Source organism: Phyllostomus hastatus, unplaced genomic scaffold (genome assembly GCF_019186645.2).
Source record: "Phyllostomus hastatus isolate PE091 unplaced genomic scaffold, TTU_PhHast_1.1 phas_contig_80, whole genome shotgun sequence".
NCBI lineage: Eukaryota > Metazoa > Chordata > Mammalia > Chiroptera > Phyllostomidae > Phyllostomus > Phyllostomus hastatus.
The window spans coordinates 23,928,528-23,955,277 of NW_025333960.1; the positions used below are offsets into that span (position 1 = coordinate 23,928,528).

Sequence of the window (26,750 nt, forward strand, 5' to 3'; positions counted from 1 at the left end):
TTTTCTATCACAGAATTCTCCTAAAATGTTTATTACCTTATAATGGTGGAGATGAGGTCCCAGTGGAGAGATCCCCATGATTCTATTCCTAGTGGGCTCTCCCATAGTGGGTCAAGCTTCAGAACTATACCCTTTAAAGGACATCCCATAGGCTGAGTCTGTGTGAAGCCAATTCTCCATATCACTAGTTTATCACCTTATACTTATTTTTAATGGGGGGGGGGTGAGCTTTTAAAGTTTAGATAACCAATATACAAATTAGAAAACACATCCTATCTTTTAAGAGGTAAAAAGTTATGCAGTTATCTGTTAGCAGCGGTTCTAGAAGAAACTAAATAAAATATGAATTCATTTAAAAAATTATCGTCAGCAGCAATGAATAGCTGTGTGGGGCACGCTCTCCCAACCACCTACTCCCTCACCAGCAAGGAGAAGCCTGATTTTGCTGAAGCTGGAAATCCTCACAGATATATTTTATAAGTCCTATAACTACTGTACAGGTAAAAATGAAAAAAAATTAGCTTTTCTGTCTTGGTATGAATATTCCTCTTCATGTGTGGAGAGGAGATAAGTGTTATAAGCTTCTGAAAGTCATCTATTTACTTACAATAGACACTTTTGGTGAGTTTGGTACAAAAGCATAGGCTAAGTTATTATTCAATATTTAAGTAAAAAGGGGGCAGAAACAAAGAGGCAGAGAACATGTCTTTCTTCAAATAAGACCTGAGTAGATAGATCCATTCTTATATTTCCAAGGTACTATATTCATTGATCTATTGAGGAAAGTAAATCAAAGAATTAAAAATAATCTTGTAATAAGTAGTTTGGGGTCCAATGGGAATTTCTTACTTAAATGATACATTTTATGCACAGTGCAGAACATAACGTAAGTAATATAATCTGTATACACGGCATTTGATACCTGATATTTTGCTGCATGTATCGATCTGGGTCCTGAGCAGTGAACGCTGTTAACACGGTGCCCGCGTGGAGGCCTTCTTCTTGGCGAATGACCTTGGGGTTTGGGGTGAAATAAGGGTTTTCATTCACATCAATGACAGTAACAGACACGGTTGCAGTTGACTGAGGTGGGTGCTGGATACCCTTGGCTAGTGGCACTTGATTTTCTGCAGCAACAGTAAGGACAAACATCCTGTTTGTTTCAAAGTCGATTGGCTAGGGGAAAAAAAAAAAGGAAACCGTATTTTTTGCAGGAAATAGTCATTTCATTCTGCAGTTTATTCTTCTACCAACTCCTTTTCCAAAACATTAGCTTTTCATTCACTGTGCCATCGCTTCTTTTAAAATTTCTGGAAAACATGCATTAGCATCGTCAGTGATTGAAGTGTTTATTTCAATTTATACAAGATATATATAAATCTTGGATAGTTCAAAGATTTATGTTGCAAAGTGTACAAAATTATTATTGCAAGATAGAAATTATTTAGCTACATCCAAAAAATGTGATTATTCTAAAACATACTAAATGAACTGAGATCAAGTTGCAGGGGCGTCCGACCTGAGGCCCAGGGGCCGTGTGCGGCCCAGGATGGCTGTGAATGCGGCCCAACACAAAAGCGTAAATTTATTTAAAACATTATGAGATTTTTTTTTGTGATTATGTGTCTCAATGTATTTAATGTGTGGCTCAAGACAACTCCTCCTCTTCTAGTGTGGCCCAGAGACGCCAACCGGTTGGACACCCCTGCAGACTCTACTCACAAACTCTGGTATTGAGATGACTTCTGTCTTGAAAGGCTTTTGCCAGTTTGTGCGGAAGTAGAAAAAACCTCCTAAAACTAGAAAATGTAATTTTTCATAAAGCTAAACTCATTCAATTTACAAGTTCATTCATAATTTGATACATACATTTTAAAGTATACATATATATATATATACACTTAATAAATTATAGTATTTGACAGTAGAAGGGATTTTTTCCTTCTTATTTAGCAAACAAAAACTCTGGTTGTTTTCCCAAATAATTTCGGGTATATTATTACTCTGTAGAAACCCCCACATCTGAGAACAACACTCCAGATAAAGTCAATGCACAAACAACACTTAACATGAATACGAACTTCCAACATTCCATTGAACCCTACTGTCAACAGAAAAGTTACCAGGAGTCAAGTGACCAGACTGGACTTTCATTCTTAACTTCCACCGACCACCGCCTCGGGAGGTGCAGGTGAGTGGCCCTGTGCACAATGCTGAGAGAGGAGAGCCTGGAGAGCTCTCCTGCTGTCACCGGGTGTCTAAGAATCATCAGAGCTGGGCCAAGGAGAAAGCCACCTCATTAGCTCAGGCTGCACCAGTTCCTTAACCTAGACCACCTCCAAATCTTCAAACACACAGTTTGTTCTTTTACTCTAAAATCACTGTTTCAACCTCCTTTTCTCAATTATTTTAAACAAGACAGTAGAGGCGCCAGAAGTAAGACAGAACCCTTTTAAGTGACTGCATTAGCTAGATGAAGCATCCCAGACACAACATTTATTGGGGCTAAGTGGTATGTGTGCACGGTTGTAAGAGTTTTAACACATATTACATTCATTCCCCCTCAGAACAGCACTACAACTGGGTGGTGCTATCATCCTCGCTTTCTGCAGGAAGAATCTGAGGCTTGCAGGAAGTTAACACTTGCCATGGTCACATGGCTACCAAAGGCCACCAAAGGCCACCAAAGGCGGACGGAGCTGGGTTAGAACACAGGGCTCAGATCCTGGGGCCGGGCTCATGATCACTCTGCTCTATTCAGGGATTTCCCACCCCCACCTCATGAAAGAAAAGGCCATTCCATTCACACAACTCAACATTCTTGGCAACTGACACCTTGGTATGCCTTTCTCTGTAAGGCCAACGTTGGGGTTTTCTCATAAATCGAGAGTGTTGGGATAGGAGGCAAGGAGGCCCCTCTCTTCACTGGGTGGATAAACAGGAGAGATGTCCACTTTAAAGAGCTTTTACATTAGCACTGTGTATTTATTACACTTGAAGTTAACATCCCCTTTACTTCCAGCACTAGGACTTTTTTTGGGGGGGAGGGGGCAATTAAAGACCAGAGGACCCAATTTCTTAATGCCTTGAAAATAACATTTAAAAATAGCAATGCAAATTCAAAACTCTCATCTTGCTACTCACCCCGTTTTACCTTTGGGATATTTTCTGGTGTGTCCCCTCAGCCAGCACCCTAACAGAAACCTGCAGACTTAAGAACAGCAGGCGTGGGGCAGCACTGGCCCTCGCTACCTGCCGGTGACCCAAACCGCAGGGCACGATGGCTCCCTAACACAACCGCACCACGGTGAACACTGCGAGGGGCTGGCCTGTCTCCAGCTTGTTAACACTGTCCAAACTAACTGAAACACAATGAAATTCCAGGGGTAATGTGAGAATATCTATGCCAGCCTCAGAAGAAACTACAAAATAACAAATGTGACTCCTCAAAACACGTTAATTCCAGATTTAGAGATGTTTGAAAGAAAAACAAATGTCCTAAGGCCGAACAACAAACAAAGAAGGTAGGGGGCACATGCTGGTCATTGCAGAGTGGCCATCAGACCACCGGCCCGAGTCCCACTTACTTTGACCACGGTCACTAAGCCATCATTGCTGTTGGGGTCGGTCTGAATGGCAAACCGCCCCGTGGGGTCCCCGCCGCTGATTCGGTACACTGCATTCCAGGACGGCGTGTGGGGCTGATCCTTGTCGGTCACAGTTAGATTAGCTACTATGACATCCACCCGGTTTTCAGGGACTTCACCGTAGAACTACAAGAAAGAAGGACCTCAGTCAGAGGGGTGTCATGGGCCAGAGAAGGACGGCGTGCCTCGATGACCACACCACCCCGACTTTACTAGCCCGTTAAATCTTTACCATCCTCATTAAGTGTGGAGACCACGAATGCAGGTGACTGCAACATTCATGGTCAACTTTAAAAACAACATAGCATTTGCCAGCAATCAATTTTTTCCAAATTGTGTCACAGTTTCATTACTATTATAAGTAGCATCCATTTGTGAGTATCAGGGTGATTAATGGGAGGTGGGAGGAAGAGACTTGTCTGAGGGAAACAATTTTCTACAACAGATAATAATTATTTGCTGATGAAGTAGTAAAAATCAGTCATGTAATTCATGTACCTGAAAATATTATAAGTATTTTGTTACAACAGCACAAAGTTTTGGGGGTGCATTTCTTCCAGGCAGCATATTTTAACAGCTTCATCAGTGGACTTGGTGACTAAGAGAACAAAATATTACTTTGGTGCCTTACTGGAAACCCTGCCTTCAGTGACAGAAAGTGTCTGAGTCAGTAGCCATTCTACAATGAGGATAAGCAAGTTTCACCTCTACTTAACACATTTGTTATTCACGACCAAACCTCCCAGCAATGGACCGCAGACCTGAAGTTCGGTGAGTGGCAGTCTGTACTTACGGTCATGGCAGTGAACTCTGGAGGATTGTCGTTGACATCTGTCACCGTGATGACAGCCGTTGCTGTGTTTGAGAGGCCATATGTGGGATTGCCTTCCGTGTCTGTAGCCTGAATTATTAAGGTATACTGTTGCACTTTCTAAAAAGACATAAAGATAACCTCAATGGAACTCATTCCTCAGGAAGACGTAACAGTGGTTCTGTAAGTGGCTCTCTATTACACACGAAGAGCACAGCATCATTCACTCTGATTAACATCACTTGAAATTTCCCAAGTGGGGTTTACTTTAACTTGCAAAGCACAGGTCTGGTCTTTGTCTAGAGAGATTTAACTATATATTTTCACCTCTACTCATGAAAACAAACACAGAGCAGATGTGAGAATTTCACAGCTATGCTGAAGCTTCTGTCTGGTTTCAACCCTCCCTTTTTCTCCTGACCTTCTCAACATTCGAGTGCACTGTGATCAAGCATTCAAGTCCACTGGTTTTATTTATTTTATCACACACTAATTTCTATCCACATTAAGACACTAGAGACAACAGAGAATCTTGAGAGGGAGAAGAAAGCATGTATATCTCACAAAGAACATATATTTTCTTTTATATATTATTTTTAAGGTAGGATTGTTAAATCAAAAAGTAGGAACATCAGCAAATTTGACATATATTTAAAAATTACCCTCCCTCACTAACAGTGCTGAAAGCTTACTCCTGAATCCCTTGCCGAAATGGGGTATTACCCACCTTTATTTATGCCTATCTGATAAGTCAAAAATGTATCTCATTTTATTTAGCAAATTGATTCTATGTGAATTCACAATCATTACATATGTTTACGTGTTTGTTGGCATATATTCTTATACATGTTCTTCCTATTAACAGGATTGATACAGTATTTTCTTCTAGTTCCAATTCATACATGATATTCACAACTACATAGAAAAAATAGATTCTTACATGAAGTCAGAACCTAATTAAAGGGTTTGCATTTACATTCCTAGTCCTGGAACACAGTAGGTATTTAATACTTGTATACTCAACGTATTGCTCCTTGGGCATAACATGGTGTCCAGAGACCTGTCATGGGCATGGATGCGCTTACATGCAGATGGTTGCCATCAAACCAGCATTGCTGCTGTCGAATTCCAGGTGGGATTTTTTAGAGGGGAGCCAAATCAAGCTGTAATGTCCCTAAGCGAAAATCTTGAGATTGTTTGAGAAGTCTATAGTACTACCTGACAAACTTTTATATTAGGAAATGACCAAAATGAGTATCCAAAGTTACTGGAAATCCCTGTAGAAACTGGTGCAGATAAATATATATATATACATATAGTTTTCACAAATGTTAAAGCATTCTGAAGAATAAAACACACTTCTTCAAATAAAAATACACTGTTGCAGCAAAGGGCAGTTTTCCCTGATTCTAAACATAACTAACATTATGAATGGCCACACTGAGGGGACTTCTGGAGCTTGCACAGAACAGACACAAATTGTAGCTTCTGATTTAGTTGTTAGTGGGAGGCGCAAGGACAAAGAAGGGAGTAGGAGGGAAAGTCAGACCTCACACATGCGACTTGAAGTCTCTGTCTACCCAAATGTCAGTCTCTAGCAGTTATTCATTTTAGTTTAAAAAAAACTGCACTTTTTTAAATAAAAAAAGAAACAAAGGAATAGTGCCGGTTGAGCCATTTTAAGTTTTCTTAACCCATCACACCTTACCATAACGCTTATGTAAGCTAAACTATTTCTCAATGATTTCCTCTCCTAATCCAGAGTGTCATTTTAGCTTAATGTTCTCATGGTTAGTGAGAGAATTTTGTAGAGTACAGTTTAGCTTCCCAGCTGAAAATAATGAAAATAAAAATCTGTTATTGAAATTACATTTGTTAGCTGCTGTTTACAGAAACAGATGAACATTCTCAAAAATGGTTTTAAAAATGGAGCCTTAAAAAAGAAGATAAAAAAAACAATGCAGATATTATATGGAGACACAGTTCTCTTTAATGTTTACTCTTACAAAGATCTCTAAAATTATATATGCATATTATCTGCAATTATCCATTTAGCTGACATATTGGGATCAGTAACTAATACTTGAAATTTCCTGTTGCTTCAAGCTAGTCTTGAAATCTTTAAGTTACAAAAGAGCACTGTTATTTCTAAAATACAATGTCTCTTCAAATAAAGAAATGACTTGGAAAATAGTATAATCTCCATTTTCAAATGCCTGATTGGTAAACTGCTCTTACACTCAGTAAGGAAGAAGTTCTAGACAACCAAACTGTTCAGAGCTTCTTGCCTAATTTAGTCCCTGGGCATCTGGTTTTAAATGACTGACATTTAGATTGTCAGGATTTGACTTCCCACCCTCCGAGTCCCACTTCCCACATCTGATCCAGGGGACGTGGCTTAAAACACTCCCTCTCTTCCTGCTCTAGAAGGGATAAAATCATATGCTGGCTGACAATCCTTCCTTGTTTTTTACCTATCTTAGCATGGCTATCCCCTTTCCTCCACTTACCCCACACCTTGAGCTTTCTCTATTTATTTTCAAATGTTTATGATAACTTTTCACCATTGTATTTGGCATTTCCCTCTGCCCAAACTAGTGGTTCTCATCCAGGACGATTTTGTCCCCTGCCCCCACCAAAGGGACATCCTGGGACATTTTTGGTTGTCAAAACTAAGAAGTACTGCTGACATCTAATGGGTAGAAAGGCTAGAGATGCTGCTAAACATCCTATGATGCATAAGGTAGGCCCCTAACAAAGATGTATCCGATCCCAATGTCAACAGTGTCAAAGATTTTTGAAACTCTGGCCTAGAATACCTTTCCCTCCATTCTGAACTTGATAAAAAGAAAGCTTAAAAGTCACCACAGAGATGACTTCTGGAAGTCCAGCTGTTGCCGACTGAGGACACACCTCTGTTGCTATTTTTAGTTTCTATGGCAGTCAGCAGTCCATATGTCTGTCCGTCCCTGCAATATGCACACATGCGCACCCTCCTCCCGGGGCCCTTGCTTTGTCAGTGTTGTATTGCTGGCATGCACACACCGCCTCCCAGGGCAAGCCAAGCGGTAAATGTTTAATGGATTTTTTCCAAATTATAGTTGATGTACAATATTATATAAGTTTCAGGTGTACAATATAATGATTTGACATTTTTATACTTTATGAAGTGATCACCATGGTAAGTCTAGCAACCACCTGTCACCATACCAAGTTATTACAATATTGACTGTATTACCTATGTTGTACATTGCATCCCTTGGATTTATTTATTTTATAACTGGAAGTTCATACCTCTTATTCCCCTTCACTTTTTTTGCCCATTTCCCTTTCCCCTTCCCCTTGAACAACCATCAATTTGTTCTCTGTATCTATGAGTCTGTTTCTCTCTCTCTCTTTTTTTTTAAGATTCCATAAATAACTGAAATCATACAGTATTTGTCTTTCTATGTCTGACTTATTTCACTTAGGATAACAGTCTCAAGGTCCATTCATGTCGTTACAAATGGCAAGATTTAATTATTTTTTCATGAGTGCATAATATTTTCACAAGGTGAAATATTAAGTTAGTTTACAGTTGTTTGCATGGAAAATAATACAATAATTTATAAATCATAATACATAAATTCTGTGTCTTGTGTACTCATGACTGCAAACCTACTTTTGCCCTACCCTGTATTTAACACATCTTCATTATCCACTCATCTATTGATGGAAACTTGGGTTGCTCCCATATTTTGGCTATTGTAAATAATACTGTAATGAACTTAGAGAGGCATACATCTTTTTAAATTAGTGTTTTGGATTTCTTCAGATACATACTCAAAAGTGGGATTTCCAGGTCATATGGGAATTCTAGTTTTAATTTTTCTGTTTTCCACAGTGGCTGCACCAGTTTACGTTCCCACCAAAAGCGTGTAAGGGTTCCTTTTTTTCACATCCTTACCAACACTTGTTACTCGTTGACCTTTTGCTTCTGAATTTGTGGTTGGATGGATGACTCAATGAGGAACCTTAGGCCCGGCATTACATTATAAAAATCATTTCAGGTCTGGAAACTCTTTTTTAAAAAGATTTGTGTACTTTAGAGAGAGGGGAAGGGAGGGAGGAAGAGAGGGAGGGAAACATCGAGGTGGGAGAGAAATGCTGACCGGTTGCCTCTCGCACGCCCCCTGACTGGGGCCTGAATGTGGAGCCCAGGCCTGTGCCCTGACTGGTGCCACTTTTCTCTGTGGGATGACACCCAACCGAGCCACACTGGCCAGGAAAAACCAGCTTCTTATTTACACAGCTAGCTATCAGTTATTCATTAAAACATATCCTGGCAAGACACACTAGTTCACTGTTCCCAAACCACAGAGACTCCTACACCGTTTTCCCAATTCTGCCACTGCTCGTATTTCTATACCATGAGCCACTTAATACTTATCTTGAAGTTAACTCCCTTGAAAAAAAAACCCCTTAATTTATTGTAAGAATACCATAAATGGAAAACTAGCATCATTTGCCATATACACAAGTGTAAAAGTAAACACAGTACCATCCTTGTACTCTGGCTGTCTCTACTTGGTGGGATAGCATCTGTCGTCTACCAACATCCTATTTGTGGTCTCTGGTTTTCTCTAGAGGTTTCCCTACGTGAATCGATTAAAATTATTATACCTGTGTACCAGACTACTGAAACACTGAACTAGGTTATGTTAAAGGCAAGAAGACCTTTGTCTTTGAGGCAGAAGAGAAGGTGGCAGTTCACATGAAGGTTCACATGAAAATGGAAATTCTCCAGGAATCAGAGATTTAGGGAGACAATAGAAATGCATTGGCTTAGGGGTTGAACATTTAAGAAATCTCATCATAAGAACTTACAAGGAAAGTATGGGTTTGTAAACTTGTTCAAATATAAGTGCTAGGCCCCTAGTTCCCCCATCTGTGAAATGAGATAGGTAGTATTACCTACCTTATAAGGCAGCAGTCTAAAATGTTTTTGAATGCTAAACATATGTCGACATTCTTCTAAGTGCCTTAATAATAATAAAAAATAATTAGCATTTGAGATTGAGCACTAACTATGTGCCAGGCACAGAGCTAAGCACTATACCTTATCTTGTTTAGCCCTCATAATAAGGCTGGTAGGTTTTTTAAATCTTCATTTTACAGATGAGAAAAGCAAGGCTTGGGCAGGCAAGGAGGTTTGTGCACTGATGTCCGGCCATAAACAGCAGGGATGAGATCTGAACCCAGGTATCTCTGAGTTCTGGGTCCGTACCATTAATCACCCTACCCTGTCAGTGCATTCCAAGAGTCATAATGTATGTGTGACACATGTGTACCCTGGAGGGGGTAAATAGGCAGAGAGCCAAATTTTAAGGAGATGGGGAAAGAGTGGGGGTTGTACAGTGAGTATGAGCTGCCCTTTGAGGAGTCTGGTGTTGAAAGGAAGGAGAAAATATCATAACATGAATATTTCTTCAGGGCTCCTGCTCAGGGTGAACAGACGAGGGACACACTGGCTTCCCTGAATACCGGAGGAAGAACGCACATGTAATGTCTCTGTAACACCGTCTTTGTATTTCTAGAGAAACGCACAGGCTACTGGGGGTGCTCAGGAGAGGGGATGAGGACTAGCCTGCTAGGGGGATAAGAAAGGGATCTTCAGGCAGAGGGCACAAGAGGAACAGCAGAATATAAAATGCAGATCTGTGGAAGAAATTACATGTGGTTGTATGAGTGGCTGGGCATCATTTTCTCCTGAGTAGGAAGCAAAACATTCTAGGAGGGCAGGCAGGCTAAAGGAGGCTCTGGGGCCAAGGTCACAGAGGCTCTGGCATGCCACTTTAAACAGTGACATTCCTGACTTCATGCTGTGGGTTGTGGCGAGTCATTTTACCAGAAGGAAAAATCAGCGTGTGTGTAGATTATGAAGGAACCTGCGGGGCTTGTAGGAAGAAGCCTGTTGAGAAGGGAATACTAAGGCAACAGAACATAGAACATCCTTCAGGGGAGAACTCAGTGTTGAGGGCACATGTAAAAGGATTATTAGGCTTGGAAAACAAGAAGTATAATTCTTTCTTTGCCATGAGAACAATTTTGGTAAAAGTAACAGTGCTCATGCTGTAGATACTGACACTGGATTTATGATGGTGATGGGGTAAAACAATATCTAGTATTTATTGGACACTACACCAATGCTTTCTGCTTTGTGTTACATAATCCTTACAACCACCCATGAGGTAGGTCAGATTATTATCCCTGCTTACAGATGTGGGGGCTGAGGTTGCAGGTTAATACACTGAAGGTCTCACAGTCCAGAACAGGAAGAGCCAGAATTCAAACCCAGGGAAGCAGAGGCGGGTTCTTTATAGTCAGGACATAGACACAAAGAGAAAAGGGTAGAGAAAAGAAGAAAATGACAGAACCAGGCAAGTAATACAACAAGAAGTGAGGTGGAGATGAGGAAGAGAGAGAGAGAAATAAGTAAATAAATACATAAAGAACGAACACCGGGATGTGCCGTGGGTACAGCTTAAGTCTGGGAAACTTGACGAATTAATCTTTTTTTAAATCTGGAGATTAAAAGAAAATAAAAAGCTGGATCTTAGTATTTCAATCATTAGAAGTTCAATCACTTAAAGATGTCATTTATACTGGGAGAATGATAACTGAAATTACTTTTAACAAAAGAAAACTGTAAATTCTAATAGAAATAGAAGAATTTGCAGCCTGTATGAGGCCTAAGGAAGAGCAATTTATTCCGGGCTTCAGGCAGAATTACCATAAACCATCTGAGATAGACACATTTTTCCTTTGTTAAATGACTTTTGGAAAATGAAGGTTTTCCATAATTTTCCCTCCTCACTCATTGCTGTGTTTAATAATTTTGCTGTCAAGAAGTTATCTCTCATACTGTATCTAACCCCTGATTCTACAGTTTCAAATCCATTCCCACATTCATTTCATCAGGGGGAGTGAACAGCTGCCTGTCCCTACTGAAAGACTTCCTGACCCAGGACTAGGGTCTGGCTTCAGACTTTCATTCTCTAAACTAAAAAGCCTCTTTGATTTTTAAATTTGGTTGGTCTGCTTTAGTAAAACTAACACTCTATGCTTCTTTCTTGTCATAAAACAGCCAGGCTAGATGTGATACGAGTATTACTGTATGGAAACAAGATGAAGCCACATTTCTGTATCTCACAATGCAAGTGTGAATGAAAGAGAAATACTATGACTGGGAGATGAGTTACACATACCTAGTATGTGAGCAATCTGGCCCTGGAGAAAGAATATAAAAATATATCATATTCTCATATAAAATATGGCATTCATGCTCAGTTTATTAGCATTTGAGAGCAGTGTTTCATACAGTAATGGAAAAGGAAAAAAAGATATCCATGTTTTGAATAGCACCAAATTAAAAGTACTATTGCAAAAACTAAGTTTCGACAATCTCTAACACAAAACATATCTAGGGAAAAAATCATTGATACCTGGAAGTTAATAGGTACAATGAAATAAAAACAGACATCTAACTCCTAAATAATGTTCTGAGCTCAGTAGTGAATGAAGTAATCTTAATTGGGTTATGTTATCTTATTAAAGTGCTTCGAGCACTATCTAGCACATATAATTAATTGTATAGTAATGTTTTCTTCAATCCATTTTAAGTGAACACTACTAGGATAATAAAGTATCATAAAAACCAACTCCTGAAATTCTTGTCAATAATATTTATTATGGTAGGTATAACGTTTCATTTTGATGTGCATAGCTTGAGGTCTCATTGCTATAAAAGGCTGGCTTGGCCAGAAATCTAGAAAACAGGAATCTTTATCAGTTGGCACTTTGGTAATTCACTCAGACAATGATTATTGATGGTCAATAATGACCTTGAGAATTTCTTAAGAAAATGGAAAGAACAGAATACAGAAAAGTTGTAAAGGATTCATTAGGGCTAGAGATTTCAGAAAAGAATTAAGTAGGGCTTGAATTGGAGCATAAAGAAATAGAAGGTTCAGGATCAAGAAAAAGGGGCAAGATGTTTCTGGTAGAAGGAATCGTGAGAGAAAACCCAGAGGTGTGCAGGGGCATGGTGAGCTGTGGTGGGTCATAGTGGGGAGGCCACCTGGAGTTGACTGACAGACCCATTCCCTCTCAGACTATGACACTACGTGATATTTCAATACCATCCAATTTTATGCTTTTTCAAGAAAATACTATGACAGAAGAGTGTTTATCTCCATCTATAATTTGAAAGGCTAGTCAGTAGAATCAATGCAGTTATTAGTGTTCAAACCTGTTAAATAAATTAATCTTAGAGTTAAGGGGAAAGTTCTGATAAGAAGATAATCTCCTTTGTACTAAACCAGGCTCATGGCAGAGGCTACAAAAATCTAATCACACACATATTATCTGTAGCCTCTTAAAAATATGAATGTTAATATTGATCTTAAATTTATACATGCATTATTTGGGCATGGATTTTAGTTCAATTCCTCACAAAAACTGATTATAAAGCCAAACCAAGACAATGCCAACAATTTAAAAAATTAGATACCACAGGTATCTAATTAACTTAGAAATTATCACACTAAATATTATATAGACTAACAATGTCAGACTAGCAATGGATTACCTTGTACACATATATTGTTTAATTAATTCAAACTTGTGTAGAAAATAGTGCAACAGATTTCTCAGTGGACATTAACATTGAATAATATTGTAGATATCATATTACCTGGAGATAAACTGTATGTGATACCATGCATCTTTAAGATTAAAGACAAATTCAAAAACAGTGTTTGGTTGGCTTACTTCTCTATCAAGTCCAGCCGCCACTGTGATAATATCACCGGTCTCATTGTTGATGGTGAACATGTTGGGTGAAGGGGTGCTCGGAGCCTGGGACAGGATCCTGTACCTCAACATTCCATTCTGGGTATTTGGATCGTCATCATCAATAGCAGTGACCGTCATCACATATGTACCTAGACACAGAATACAGGGAACATGAATGGTCACCTTCATTTCAGGGTCTCCTCCACAGGAAGTATATTTATCTCTTCCTTCAATCTCAATTTCACCTTTTCAAAACACACATTTAACCACTGAGACTTGATTTAAAACACTATTGGTAGGAGTAGTATTCACTTTAAAAAAAATATAAAGCATGGCTTAGTTACTTGAAAGGAAAACTGTAAAACATTTATACATTTAAAAAGACTCAATTTTTCCATAACTGAGAAGACAGATTCATTACATGACTCAAGGAAAGGACCACTTCAGACTTTCATTTATAAAGAATGCAAATTAATAATACAGATGCCCTTAGCAACATGTATTACGGCCACTGATTCCTTCCCTCTGCTGTATTTTCTGTATTTTCTTCTGTTATGCAGTCACATCTGAAATCACATGCTGAGCATGACTCTCCCCAGTGCCTAAGTCACTTTCGGAAAGTAAGCTGTGTGCATAATGATGAACACTCCATTTCCTCAGGTCATAAGGAATCATTCCATGCATTACTGTTTTGGTACATTGCATAGGGGTTTGGCACTGTGGTTCATTATTTCGTAGGAGATTAAAAGAACACTGCGACAAATTTGAGGCACTTCAATTTATTAGATGTTTTGAAAGGAAATCTACAAAGCATTAGGATCAAAAATAAGTTCAAATTACCCAGACAAACTATAATTTACAAGTAGAGAGAAAAGTAATTATTATTTAACATGGTTTGTTCTATGGGATATTTATAAGACATGGATTATAAAGTTCTACTTTAGAGCCTTTATAGTTGCTGTTCCTCTTATATGGTACCTTTTTGCCCCAGAATTAACTAAGCTGTGGTCACATTATTCAAATCACTTTGCAGAGCTTGAACCTCTAAAGAAGACACCCTTTTGGGTTATATATCATCCCTACACACCTTTTTATTCAATTTTGCATATTCGCCTCCTTGGGTGTTTCTTCTCTACCAGAATTTAAACTGCAGTGGGGCAGGGAGTAGCCTGTCACTGCTGTATCCACAGTGCCAAAGCAGTGCCTAACACAAAGCACATGCACTATAAACATCTGTTGAATTATTAAAGCAAAACAGTATGTTTCAGAATCCTGAACCAAAATACTGATTGCAATGCAATTAAACTCAAGATTCATCATATTATGAAACCTTGCCTAGAAGGGTGTTTTTGAAGTTACAATACCACCACAGGAAGTATACTCATGAAATGTCTCAACTTCACATGATCATTTATTTAGTCTTTTGCTTATGGTAGATGTTATGGAAATTCATGGTCAAATGCATAACAAGAATATCTTTAATTTTTGAGAATTTTTGTGAAGCAGTACTTTTAATAATGTTAGAAATAACAGGAAAAAATAAAATAATTTTAAAAAAGCAAAAAATGTTTGTAGGCAAAAAACCAGTTTATTATTATCTTTAGAATATGTGTAAAAGATTCGTGTTTTAGTAAGGATGTGTTTAACAAGCTTAGGTTTCACAGTATTTTAAAATAATGAAAAGGACTAGTCTGAAAATGGAAATGTGACTCAGAAGGAGCCACAGAAGGTTGAACTTCCTGCACGGCCCACCCTCCCACCCCAGCTGCCCGCTCCCTGGACTTCTCTTACGAGGTTACAGACAAGTGTGTTTGGGCCAAGAAAAAAATACCAGTTTGAGGCGTATTTGGTTATATCTGTAACTTGGCTTATGTGCAAGGGAGCTACATAATTGGTATAGATGGCAAAGGTAATATGAGCACAATTATAAATATTGAGTTTTTTTATTAAAAATTAATAGAGCTAATTAAACCTCTCTAAACACCACATTATCTCAGGAAGGCTCGCAAAACATTTCCTTTTACCATCTTGACAATGACGTATTTTCTTGTCTACTAGTTTTTCACATTAAATAGGCCTTTCTAGGAATGCTATTCTACTGTGACTGAAGTCCACAGTATTTTCAGCACAAGAATCTAAAATAGTCAAACATCACTTCACAGTGGTGGGCGGCTTTTGGCAACTGCTGTTTCTAGGCTGGGTCACTCCATGGCACGGGTTTAAAAGCCAGGGTGGCAGGAGACTGTGGAGTTGTTCTGAAAGCAAGCACCTGGTGTGGTCCAAGGACAGCAACCACAGCTGTTGCAGAGGCCCTCCCCGCTTTGGGCTCTGTCTCGCCCTCTGTCCCAGGAACACCAAGTATCATTTAGACTCCCCAGTTGCATTTTAGTTGCTGCTACGACTAACATGATACAATCTGTACTTTATGAACAGACATCCCCAGTCTTCTGGTTCTCACTTTTTAGCTAGAAACTCGCTCTATCAACTAACAGAATGAAAGGATCCTCCCACAGATTCCATAGTATAGAGTAAGACACCGTAGTCTATTTTTTGAAAGGTGGGAAAATTCATAGAGGGCAGTGGAATGATATTCTTCTGTTTTCTCTCTTCAATCGGTGTTCCCCTAAGTCACCTCCCTTTCTCCCTAAAAGCACTAGGAATGAAAGAAAAGGACACTGAAAGGCTCACGCCATGTCCCCCTTTCCTAACTGCATAGCAGTGCTGCCTACCCGCATTTCCTGAAGTAACCTCCAAATTGTTACCTTCAAACTTACCAGGCTTTGATCCCTCAGGAACTGTCCCATTCCAAACCTGGTGCAAGAACTCAGGTCTGTTATCATTCATATCAATGACATTGATGACAATGTCAATGGGGTTCTCCACTTGATTTCCATTAATATCCACTGCATGTGCCCTCAACTGTAAAGATAATGAGAACACAAAACTTTTTAGCAGACTTAACATCTCGAGTGAGCACATAAAATATACAATCACCACACAATCAAAATAGCACAGATGGACTGAGAAGCAGAAAAACAAAAGTGACTCTTCCCATTGAAATTTAAGTTAGCCGAACTCCATACGGAGTAGGTATGGTAGCAAAAAGCCCACAATGACTATCTGCTAGGGATTGTGCTGGGAGTTTTATGGATTTTAACTTATTTAATCCAAATAGAAAATATTCAGGCAGAAATGACCAGCATTTGAAAGTGAAAAAACATGGAGCTTCAAAAAGGTGAAGTAACTGGTCTGTCTATTGACAGAACCTATACTCGAAGCCAGTTCTATTTAGCTCCCAAATCCTTTTGCTAAATCAGTACATGTGATTCAGGGTAATTAAAAATGTGGTGCTAAGCCCTGGCTGGCGTAGCTCAGTGGATTGAGCGCGGGCTGGGAACCAAAGTGTCCCAGGTTCGATTCCCAGCCAGGGTACATTCCTGGGTTGCAGGCCATAACCCCTAGCAACCGCACATTGATGTTTCTCTCTCTCTCTCTATCTCCCTCCCCTCTCTAAAAATAAATAAATAAATAAATAAAATATATATATAAAAAAACTCCCTCATTAAAAAAAAAGATGCTTCATGCTTAAAATTAAAAAAAAAATGTGGTGCTGACACAGAGTAGTCATATAGTTCAAGGGAACAGAAGAGAACTGAGGAGGAATTGAGTGTGTATAGGAAATTTTGACACTATGTTTTTTTAAATTGTAAATGGTATGCATAAACATTAAAAGATAAACATTAAAAGTACATGAATATATAAAGCAGTTGTTCCTCTCCCAAGCACAAATTCTCAGTTTTGTAGGTATTCTATAAATTTTATCTTTTTCTTTTTAAACAAATATGATCACTCAGCTACACTTGGCAGAATATCTTCAAAATCTTTTCATTGGCACATAGAGATCCGTTTCATTCTTTTCAGGAGCTGTGCAGTGTTCTATTGAATTGTTTCTTTTTAGCAGAAATGCTTCTACGATTTCCCTGTTAAGTGTGATGCTGGCAGCTGGTTTCTGTTGGGTATGCTTTATCAAGTTAAGGAAGCATGGACATATCCTTTCTTACTTAGAGGTTATTTAATGCATGAAGCAATGTAAGTTTTTTTTTATTACTGCCTTTTCAACACCTATAGAAATAATCCCTCATCCCCCTTGACTTATTTAATATACTACATTAATAGACTCTTCATACTGAACCATCCTTATAATTCTATCATTAATTAACTCTATTTTGTTATGAATATCACTCTTTTATGTGCAGAGTGAGAATCTGGAGATCAAGAATTTACCCCAAAATTGTCCAGAAACTTTTTCCTCAATCTTAGCTGCATCATCAAATAGTAAGATTTCATACAGGAATAGAAATTCATAATTTTTCATATGATCCTATTTATACTCATAAATTAGAGACTAGTCTAATTAGAGACTAGTCTGTTCTGTGCTTCCTTTATCAAGTTTCCCTACTAATGTGATATTGTTTTTGTGAAAGGTCTGAAAGTTTACTTCTTTCTTTACATTTTAGAATATAAAAAGCATCAGAATTACATGCTCCTTGGTAGTGTTCCTCTACCATGTATCAATATTTTAATTATGACCAAAATCTCAAACTATAAAAGTTTCTACAAGTACAAAAATCTAACAAATATATTAATGGGTGAAATTATAATCTAAAAACAAATGCATATAAATATGAAATAAAAATTTTAATTACTATGCTCAGATGATGAATCAGTGGGAATACTAACTCAGTACATGGGACAGCTGTTAGCTACAAAGGAAAAACAAAGTCGATCATATCCCACTTCCTTTTTACTGTAATAAACTCCACAGAAATTTGGGTACAAAAAGAAACCCCCACATTAAATTGGGGAGATTAGCATCTTTGAGTTGGGAAGGCTTTTATCACCTTCTCTAAATCCAGAATGCATGGTAACATTTGAAAAATGAACTTAACTCTGTAAAAACGGTAGGTTATAGTAGCGTAGGAATTATTAACAGATTAAAACAAACAATAAGAGGGTAACACTATATGAAAATCATGCATTAATGTCCCTAACAGGTAAAAGGCTCTTAGTTGACAGTAAGAGAAAAAGATAATCTAATAAAAGAAAATTCCACATAAGACAAGAAGAGGGAATTCACTTTGATTGCATAGTCAATTATGCAACTTAAAACAGCAAGATAAATATTTTACAAAAATATTGGCAATAAATAATGCCTGGAATTGATCATGGAATAGAGAAAATATATCTCCTATATCAGGCGTGTCAAACTCATTTTCACCGGGGGCCACATCAGCCTCACGGTTGCCTTCAAAGGACTGAAATAATTTTAGGACTGTATAAATGTAACTACTCCTTAACTGTTAAGAAGTTGAAATTATATTCCGCCCTTTGAAAGCAACCATGAGGCTGATATGGCCCCCGGTGAAAATGAGTTTGACACTCCTGTGTAGTGGGCAGGTGGTGAAATACAACACAACCATTCAGAGAACAATTTTACTATATATATCAAAATAATATCAATTTAAACAATTTATTCCTAGATATAATGAAAACATATACAGACAAATGTTTATTGTTATATATACTTGCAAAATAAATTCAAACACTGAATTACCCAAACATCCACCAACAGATAGTTAAAATTATGTTACATCCATTCAACAGAATAATTTGGACCAATCAAAAATTATGATTTAAATAAATAATTTCTACTGACAAGGAAAGATGTTAAATCTTATGATTGTGAAGTGGCAAAAGCTGGTTTCAGAGATTGGTCCCAATTTCAAAAGAATACATTTATGAATCTATGCATAGCAAAACATTCTACAGTATATCACCAGTGTTTTTTTAAAATTTTAGTTTTATATACTAGGATTATAAGTCATTTTTACTGAATTATTAATATTGTATTATTTGAAGTTTTGTTTGTATATTATTTGAAAAGTTTCTGTAGTGTGCATATATTCTAAAAGACAATGGTACTTTCACCAAAAGTTTTAGTTATTTATGTTGAAATGAAAGTAGTAATAACAAGCAATTTAGGTGTCTATATTGAACTCACAGAGAAATTTTGAAATCTTATTCCAGGAAAATATGCAAGTGAGTATAAAAAATGAAAAAAGAAACAAGGTTCTAGGAATTGATTATTTTAATATTAGGTAACTTTTACATTCTAAAAGACTCAACAAAACATTATTTTTAAATTGGAAAAGTCAGGTTCAAATATATTCAGGGTGGGACACAAGTAGGTTTACTGGTGTGAGTATGTGAAGCAGAATTTATTCTTTAATTATTATATTATTTTCCATATAAATAACTGTAAACTTACTTTTGCCTCACCCTGTATATATTTAAAAATATAAACTTGTAACTATATACATAAGTGGTTATAACTCAGTAAGAAAATAATATACAGAAAAGTAAAGAACAAAAATTAACATCAGAAATATGACTAGTTAACATATCCAAGAAAAGCTCGCTCGTATTGGCCGAATGGTGAAAAGGAGTGTCAACAGAGCGATGAGGAAATGGGAGACCCCAGTCTCCGGAGGAGTCTCAGAGTGGTGGACTTTCTGGAGGGAATACTGCCCACAGACAATGAAACAGAAATGTGCTCTCCACGTTCAAAGTCTCTACTGAATGGCGATAATAATACCAGCAGACATGGAAAATGGCAAATGGCAAATATAAACATCTATTAATGAGAAACTGTTTTAAAAATTATAGATTATACATTCAGTGGGATATTATATAGCTATTAAGAATGTGATCTCTACATAATTTACAAGCGACAGTTTTGACCCCCTACATGTAAATTTGTTCTCACAAGTTCTGAGCCTCACATCTGAAAGCCAAGTCAACAAGTTAAAGGTAATGCGACTTTAGGCAATCTCACTTCCTTCTTCGGTGCCCTTTTTTTTTTTACCATGAACATTCATCAATTCTATAAAAATGGCATAATTATTACAATAAATTAAAAAGGCTACAAGTACATTTCACATGTTAAAACTCTCAGAAGCAAAGGTTTAAGACGGAAATGAGAGGCAAACGTTAAACTCCGCACACACTCAGAAGACTATGAATAAATACGCAGGGTATCAGCAGCTGAAGTCTTACATGAAATCGGGCTATCTGCTCACGATCCAGAGGCTTGGTCACTGACAGCTGACCTGAGATGGGGTTGATAATGAAGATACCAGTTGGAGGCTGGTCAGCTCCTGGCCCAGTCACGCTGTACCGCAGTGAGAGGTTTTTATCTCTATCGGACCTGATCTGAGGGTCAAGAAGACAATCACATTAAGTGAGAGACTAAATGAGCTCATTATCTGAGACACAGCACGCCACACCTCGTGCCCTTTTTCAGCTACAGACTTAACACCGTCTCCTCCCAAAAAAACACTGAAACTCTCCCAGGCCTGTTCCTTGTCCTTGTTTCTTGGTGATAGGCTTCAGGAAGAGATGTTCCCTATCACCGGAAAGACTGGGGCCAAGGTTAACATCAGAAAGAACATGCACTGGAAGCAGTGCAAAAAGTCAAAATTAAGGAGTGTCAGTTTTTCAACAGTAACAGATTCTATCCTGGAAATTTGCAGAATGTTAATTAAATAACAGGTGTTCAATTTAATGAGAAGACATCGTTTACCTTTTTGCATCAGTTAGGGTAAGAAACAGTGGTGTGACTGTAGTGTGAAGTAGCCTCACTAGGGAACTCTAAGATCATGGTGGAGCCTGGAAATCAGGCTTCTGCACTTGCAGTGTATGTACTGACATTGTTCACTGCAACCAGGACTGCCCATATCATTTCAGGTGGCACTTATCACTGCAAATTCCTTACCAGTAACAAATCATACAAGATATGATTGAAAAATATATTTCTATACTCTCAAACATTATACCCATGGGCTCACTTCCTTCTCCTCCGAACACCACAGTTCCTAGGGAAAATAAGTTGTAGATGAGCAATCTTCGGACCAGGCAATAGAAAGGGAAGAGGAAGGAGAGTATGGAGAAACGGTCAGTACAGCAATACTGCTGGCTGTGAGATGAGATATTTATTAGGTAAAACATGTAATAGGTAAATAGACCTAATCCAGTAATAGAATGTTATTATTTTTAAAGTTAAAGCAAAATTATTTTTTCTCATTCTCCATTAAAGTAGAAAAATAAGAAACAACTTTCTTTGTGGTTATATTATTCATTGTTAAAGTGAATTATAATGTGTGATAGAATAGCATATACAACACAAAAATGACTTATTAAAAAATACAGCTTTCAGTAAGTGTGTACTAGAATGATAAATTAATCATCCAGAGAAACATTTATTTTCTAATAAGTGGCAATACAATGACTTTTTCTTATTTCCCTTTTGTAATAAATAATGGGTTGCTAATTTTGCTAAACACACGGAAATATCCGTAATTTTTCTCTGCATTTGATGGTATGCATTTAGAGTGACTAAAAAAACTGACTTTTCAGATTTGAAAGCCTATATTTTTGCACAGCCCCAGGGATTCTGTTAATGGTATCAGAGGTCATTTTTTTTTCATTTAAAAACTCTCAAAGGCACTTAGTGTTGGCATTTTTAGCAATGATTGCTCCTTTATTTTTTCTTCGGCCGAAAAGCTATCTATAGAGGACAGAGACCATCGTGGAAAGTGCAGATTTCAGACAGGGAAGTCGAGGTGTGTGTGTTTCATGGCTAAAGGTAAGGAAGGCATGGGTGTGAATGCATGTTGGAGGTAGGGCTTCTGTCTTCACGAACTGAACAAACTTTACCAACCATAGTGTGGAGGAGCTACAGGGAGCTCTGCCTATAAATAATCTGAGATGATAAAAAAGTGAGAGGATGCTCTTTACAACACAAGACATTTCACCTATATAAAAATATATTTCTTAGTACGTACATGTCGTGAACTCTACCTTGTGGGAAAAAATGGACAAAGACACCTCTAACACACACTTGACACATGCCACACAGACAGCAAAAATTGCCACGTACCCTGACAAGCTCTTGAGGAAAAGGCCCTTTGGAGTTTTCTGGCAAGTTGATGGGAGGGATAACCCAGTCTCTCTTCTGCCTTTGCAGGTGTCCATTGTGCTTAGTCAATTGTCTCGGGAACACGATTTCTTCAATTTCTTCTGATCCCTTTCCATTAAAATACAAGAAGACATTCCTGAGTACTAGGAGAAACATTTTTTGAAGGCTGATATCACTACCAGTGGATACTCGAAAGCGTAGGAATCACAGTTTATCATGAATAAGAAAATAAGTCAGGAGGGCTTTTCCTTGTCCTCCTACTAAAATAATAGAAAACATCATATGAATTTTGGGTTATACTGTTCATTGAAAAACTGAATTCCAAACCATTTATTATGTGGCACAGCTGTGTAAACTATTTTCAGTTTCCATAAACCATGTTAGATAGTAGTTAATATTGAGCAAAATTTAATCAGACCCTTTTATATATTTCTCATTAGTTTAAACCACAGTTCAGGTAATGTGCTACTGTACATTAAATTTAGATCTTGATGTGCTAAAATATAATTTGAATTCCAAGAGAAGTTTAATACATACTGCTAAGGAATGTCTCAAATATTTATGACCCTATTAAATCCCACAGAATTAATGCTGTAATTATTCTAAACCTATGTCAGCCATGATGGATGCTGTAGATGACCCACTTTGCACATGGGGTATTAATCTCTGCTGGGTGTCAACATTTTCTTCTGTTTCTTCTTGTATCTGTAGACATCTTAGCCATTAGCCCTTGCTGCTTCAGTGAAAATATCCAAGCTAGTTTGCGGGAGCGCACTGAATTATCAACAACAAAAGCCACTTTTCACTCGATTAGTTACCAGTTTCTCACTTTATGTTACCCAAATAACACAATTCCCCTTAACAGTTAATAGTTTAGCACACCACATCCCACATAATGAAAGTCTGACACTGGCATAAAAGAAAAATGATATACTTTCCTGTGATATATTTATTCATATTTAATTACCAGTGTATATACTGCATTTACAATTAAATACCAGAAATGAATACGTGTATTCTCATCTCTCACAATACAATAAATATACAAAATGCAATTGTCATAATTCATAAAATCAAAAACTTCAGAATATGCATGGGCTATACCCTCATCATGGTTTCAAATGAACTCAAACAAATGGAATATTTAAATGAGTAATGTTATAACTTTATGGAAGAAGTTATTGTATCTTATTTAAAATTCTCAGTATGGTGACTTACACAAAGTAAGTGCTTAATAAAATTTTGTTGAATTGAGTCAAACTGTACTCTGTTGGAAATGTATCTTATTTTATCTTGGCTTATAGCAGCTTCCACAGAGGGAGTATATTATTCCTAAAAGTAATGCGGATAGTATAAATAATTTATACTCTCCATTTGATTATTAAGGGACAAGACAAAAACCCAATGCTCCCTGCTGGACATGGTTTCCTGTTACTAATGTAAATCTGAACTTCCTATCTAATGATGAATTTGTCTGGTGAAATCTTGCAAAGGAATACTTATTTATTCTGTGGTTATATTTAACAGCTTGTAAAGCTTCTACAAACTTTCAAACAACTACTTCTAATTTAAGTTATAAATCTCAAAATGTAAACAAAGCTTTCAAATACAATTCAGATCGATTAAAGTACATTTGGTCCAAGTATCTCATAAGATTAAAAACATAACAAAATACTACTGAACTGACTGAAGAAGCTAATGAAAATTCAAATATTGGGCATCCATTAATATGATGTGAAGCAAAGTATATATTTAGTGCAAACTGTACAAATCTAAATCTCAAACATGCGGCTACTCTACCTTCAGTGAGTGCCCCGGTGAGGTTGGCTTGAGGCTCAGTCTCACTGCGACTTGCCACTTCTCCTGAGTCTCTTTGTCTTGGGCGTATACCAGGAACTTCGCGTGCTCGGAGGACAGGGGGAAGCTTCTCAGGGCATACACCACGCCATCTTCATCTACCTTGAAATCTGCTGGCTCGCTGCTTGCATACTGTACTTTTCTTTTTCCATTGCAGTTGCTAAACTTCACTGTAAAAGATCATAAATATAAAAGTCTAATTCTACTCCAAAAGCAGAAACAACTAATATCTAGATCTACAGCCTGCTTAGGTTAAAGGATAACATGTAGTAAGCATGAAAAACAAAAATTTTATTTTTACATCATTACAGGAATTTTCATAGTAGACAACATCCGACTGTGGTTCTGAGATGTGGTCCCCAGCATCTCCTTGTTCCACAGCCTTCCCCGTTCCTACCCTTCCCCTGGGCTCTGGGCCCGCAGACACATCTACTTTTCCCGCTATGCCTCTCATAAATGCTGCCCACCACCTCTAGCAAACTCCTACTCATCCTCAGATCCCGGCTCTAAGGGAAGAGCAAATTCCCTGCTCCCTGTCTGCATGTAGCAATCTGAGCTCTGCTGCCAGTTTTAGAGCCATGCCTGACCCTCACTTGGAGAGGTGGTCCTGAGTAAGTCTTCTTAGCTATCTTGTATGCCCTGCATGTTTCCTGAAATTGTCTTACTAGATAAATTTAGAATCAATGATTAAAGGAACACAGCAATAGCATTTATTAATGTTGAATACCCACTATGCTCTAGAATTACAAAACCTCTGGCAATTAAAAGTAATTTGCAATTTCTAGTCTTCATGGGGTTTATAGTGGCTCTACGAAGTATTAACAATTTCATACATTTTCAAATGTAAAAATAAAGGTATACATCAAAATAAATTTTAACTGAGAATATCTGTCTTAAGAGTAGCAAAATCAATCATCTATGTGTCATCAGATAAGTTACATCACATACTTATGAATGTGAAACTAGAAACATGTAAGCCAAAATAAAATTACAAAATAATAAAAGTGTTCTTTAGAGATTATTTCCTTTGAAATCCTTCATCATTCTCTTTGAAGAAAAATCCTACATGAATAGCGTAAAGGAATCTTTTTCTGTAAACATGTGATGTTGTGTCTGGACGGCAATTTCACAGGATACATGTTGGAGTGCATTAATAGCTATACATTGCAAAATGGAATCATATACACCTTTTGCCTGTTAAGAATCTAAGCAAATGTATTAATATTCCCACCCCACATACAAATTCATACAGATCTTTTGTTTTCATTAATAGATTCGCTGAGATGTGCACGAGACCACAGACAAATAACAGGCACGTTTATCTCCCTCACTAACCACAGAACCCTTCACAACAGTAATAAAATATTTTACTGGATATAGTGTTTTCACACAATTCCATATATGTCAGCTTTCATCTGTCAAATATTTAAAAATGAAAACACAAATAAAGGTTGTATCTCACACTAAATTGTATCTCACACTAAAATATGTTTTCAACCAAAATATTTGTCTTTGGAATAGAAGTATCCCAAAAGATACTCAATTACCCCATCTTACATGACATGTGATTTAAAAGTGAAAAATGGGAATCCTTTCTATAGAACAATGCCATCTACTGCTTTTTATTAAGGACAACAAAATGAAAAGAAAAATTGTTTGGGGAAACCCCGCTGAGAAATCAAAAAACTTCTATCATCTTTTTGTATAAAAAGTACCTTTTATATCATAAAAGGTATTTACGGAACTTAAGAACATATAATGTGGATGAGAAATATTACATTCCCTTCTGCATGTTAGGTTCACTTTTGCCACTCTAGCATCAGTCCTCACCAGCTCACACCTGTACTACTGGGTCTGCCTCCCAGGCAGTGTTCTCCCCGCTCCTGGTCACTGCCCACCCACTCCTAGACCAAGCTCTGCAGTGATTTTCTCCTGCCTGCTTAAAATCTGAATTACTGTAAGTCAACTCTCTTACCTAGTATATATGCTCTTAATTCTTATTCACTCCATCTCTTTGTTTAATTTACATCATATTCTAACACATATTCTGCTCAGTTGGACAGATTTCTTGGTCATTTCCCACCTTCCTGTGGTCCACACCCCACATGCATCACCCCTTCTGGATGCTCCCCACCCCGATTCTCCATGTCACAGCTCCAGAGCCAGGCCACTGCACAGGGGAGCGCCAACTGGGATGTCCTGATTCATAAGGCAGAAGCCTATGCCTTCAATGGGAAAGGCTCTACATGTTTCATTTTAATTTTTATTTGTTTTTACATTTTTTGTCCATGGAAACACATGTTAGCACTTTATTTTTATTGTGCCTGTAACAAATAATGTCTGCCTATTAATGGCTTCACATGACTAGATCTCTCTGTAAGCAGACTGTATACCCACGTTGGCTTCCTGATGGTGAGTCGTTTGGTTCTTTTGTTTCCTACGACACCCAGCAGTGACAGGTACAGTAAAAACATTCAGTAAATACCTAGGGGCCAACTGTATAGATTAATGTCTTACATTTTTTCAAAAAACTGGAAAACACATGGGAAACTTAGAAGTATGC

The 26,750-nt window shown here is 37.6% G+C and overlaps 1 protein-coding gene across 2 annotated transcripts in view; it reads right to left on the reverse strand.

Annotated features, from left to right (window-relative positions):
• The window catches only part of CDH2 (cadherin 2), a 207,462-nt gene that overhangs the window by 34,825 nt on the left and 145,887 nt on the right, over window positions 1-26,750 (reverse strand). For both annotated transcript variants that reach the window (XM_045849643.1, XM_045849644.1), the window contains exons 3-10: window positions 24,131-24,357; window positions 22,292-22,438; window positions 20,410-20,565; window positions 16,068-16,212; window positions 13,270-13,442; window positions 4,441-4,578; window positions 3,588-3,773; window positions 923-1,176 (exon numbers count right to left, since the gene is read on the reverse strand). In XM_045849643.1, the coding sequence (XP_045705599.1) occupies window positions 923-1,176; window positions 3,588-3,773; window positions 4,441-4,578; window positions 13,270-13,442; window positions 16,068-16,212; window positions 20,410-20,565; window positions 22,292-22,438; window positions 24,131-24,357 (1,426 nt within the window). The remainder of the gene's footprint in view (window positions 1-922; window positions 1,177-3,587; window positions 3,774-4,440; window positions 4,579-13,269; window positions 13,443-16,067; window positions 16,213-20,409; window positions 20,566-22,291; window positions 22,439-24,130; window positions 24,358-26,750) is intronic.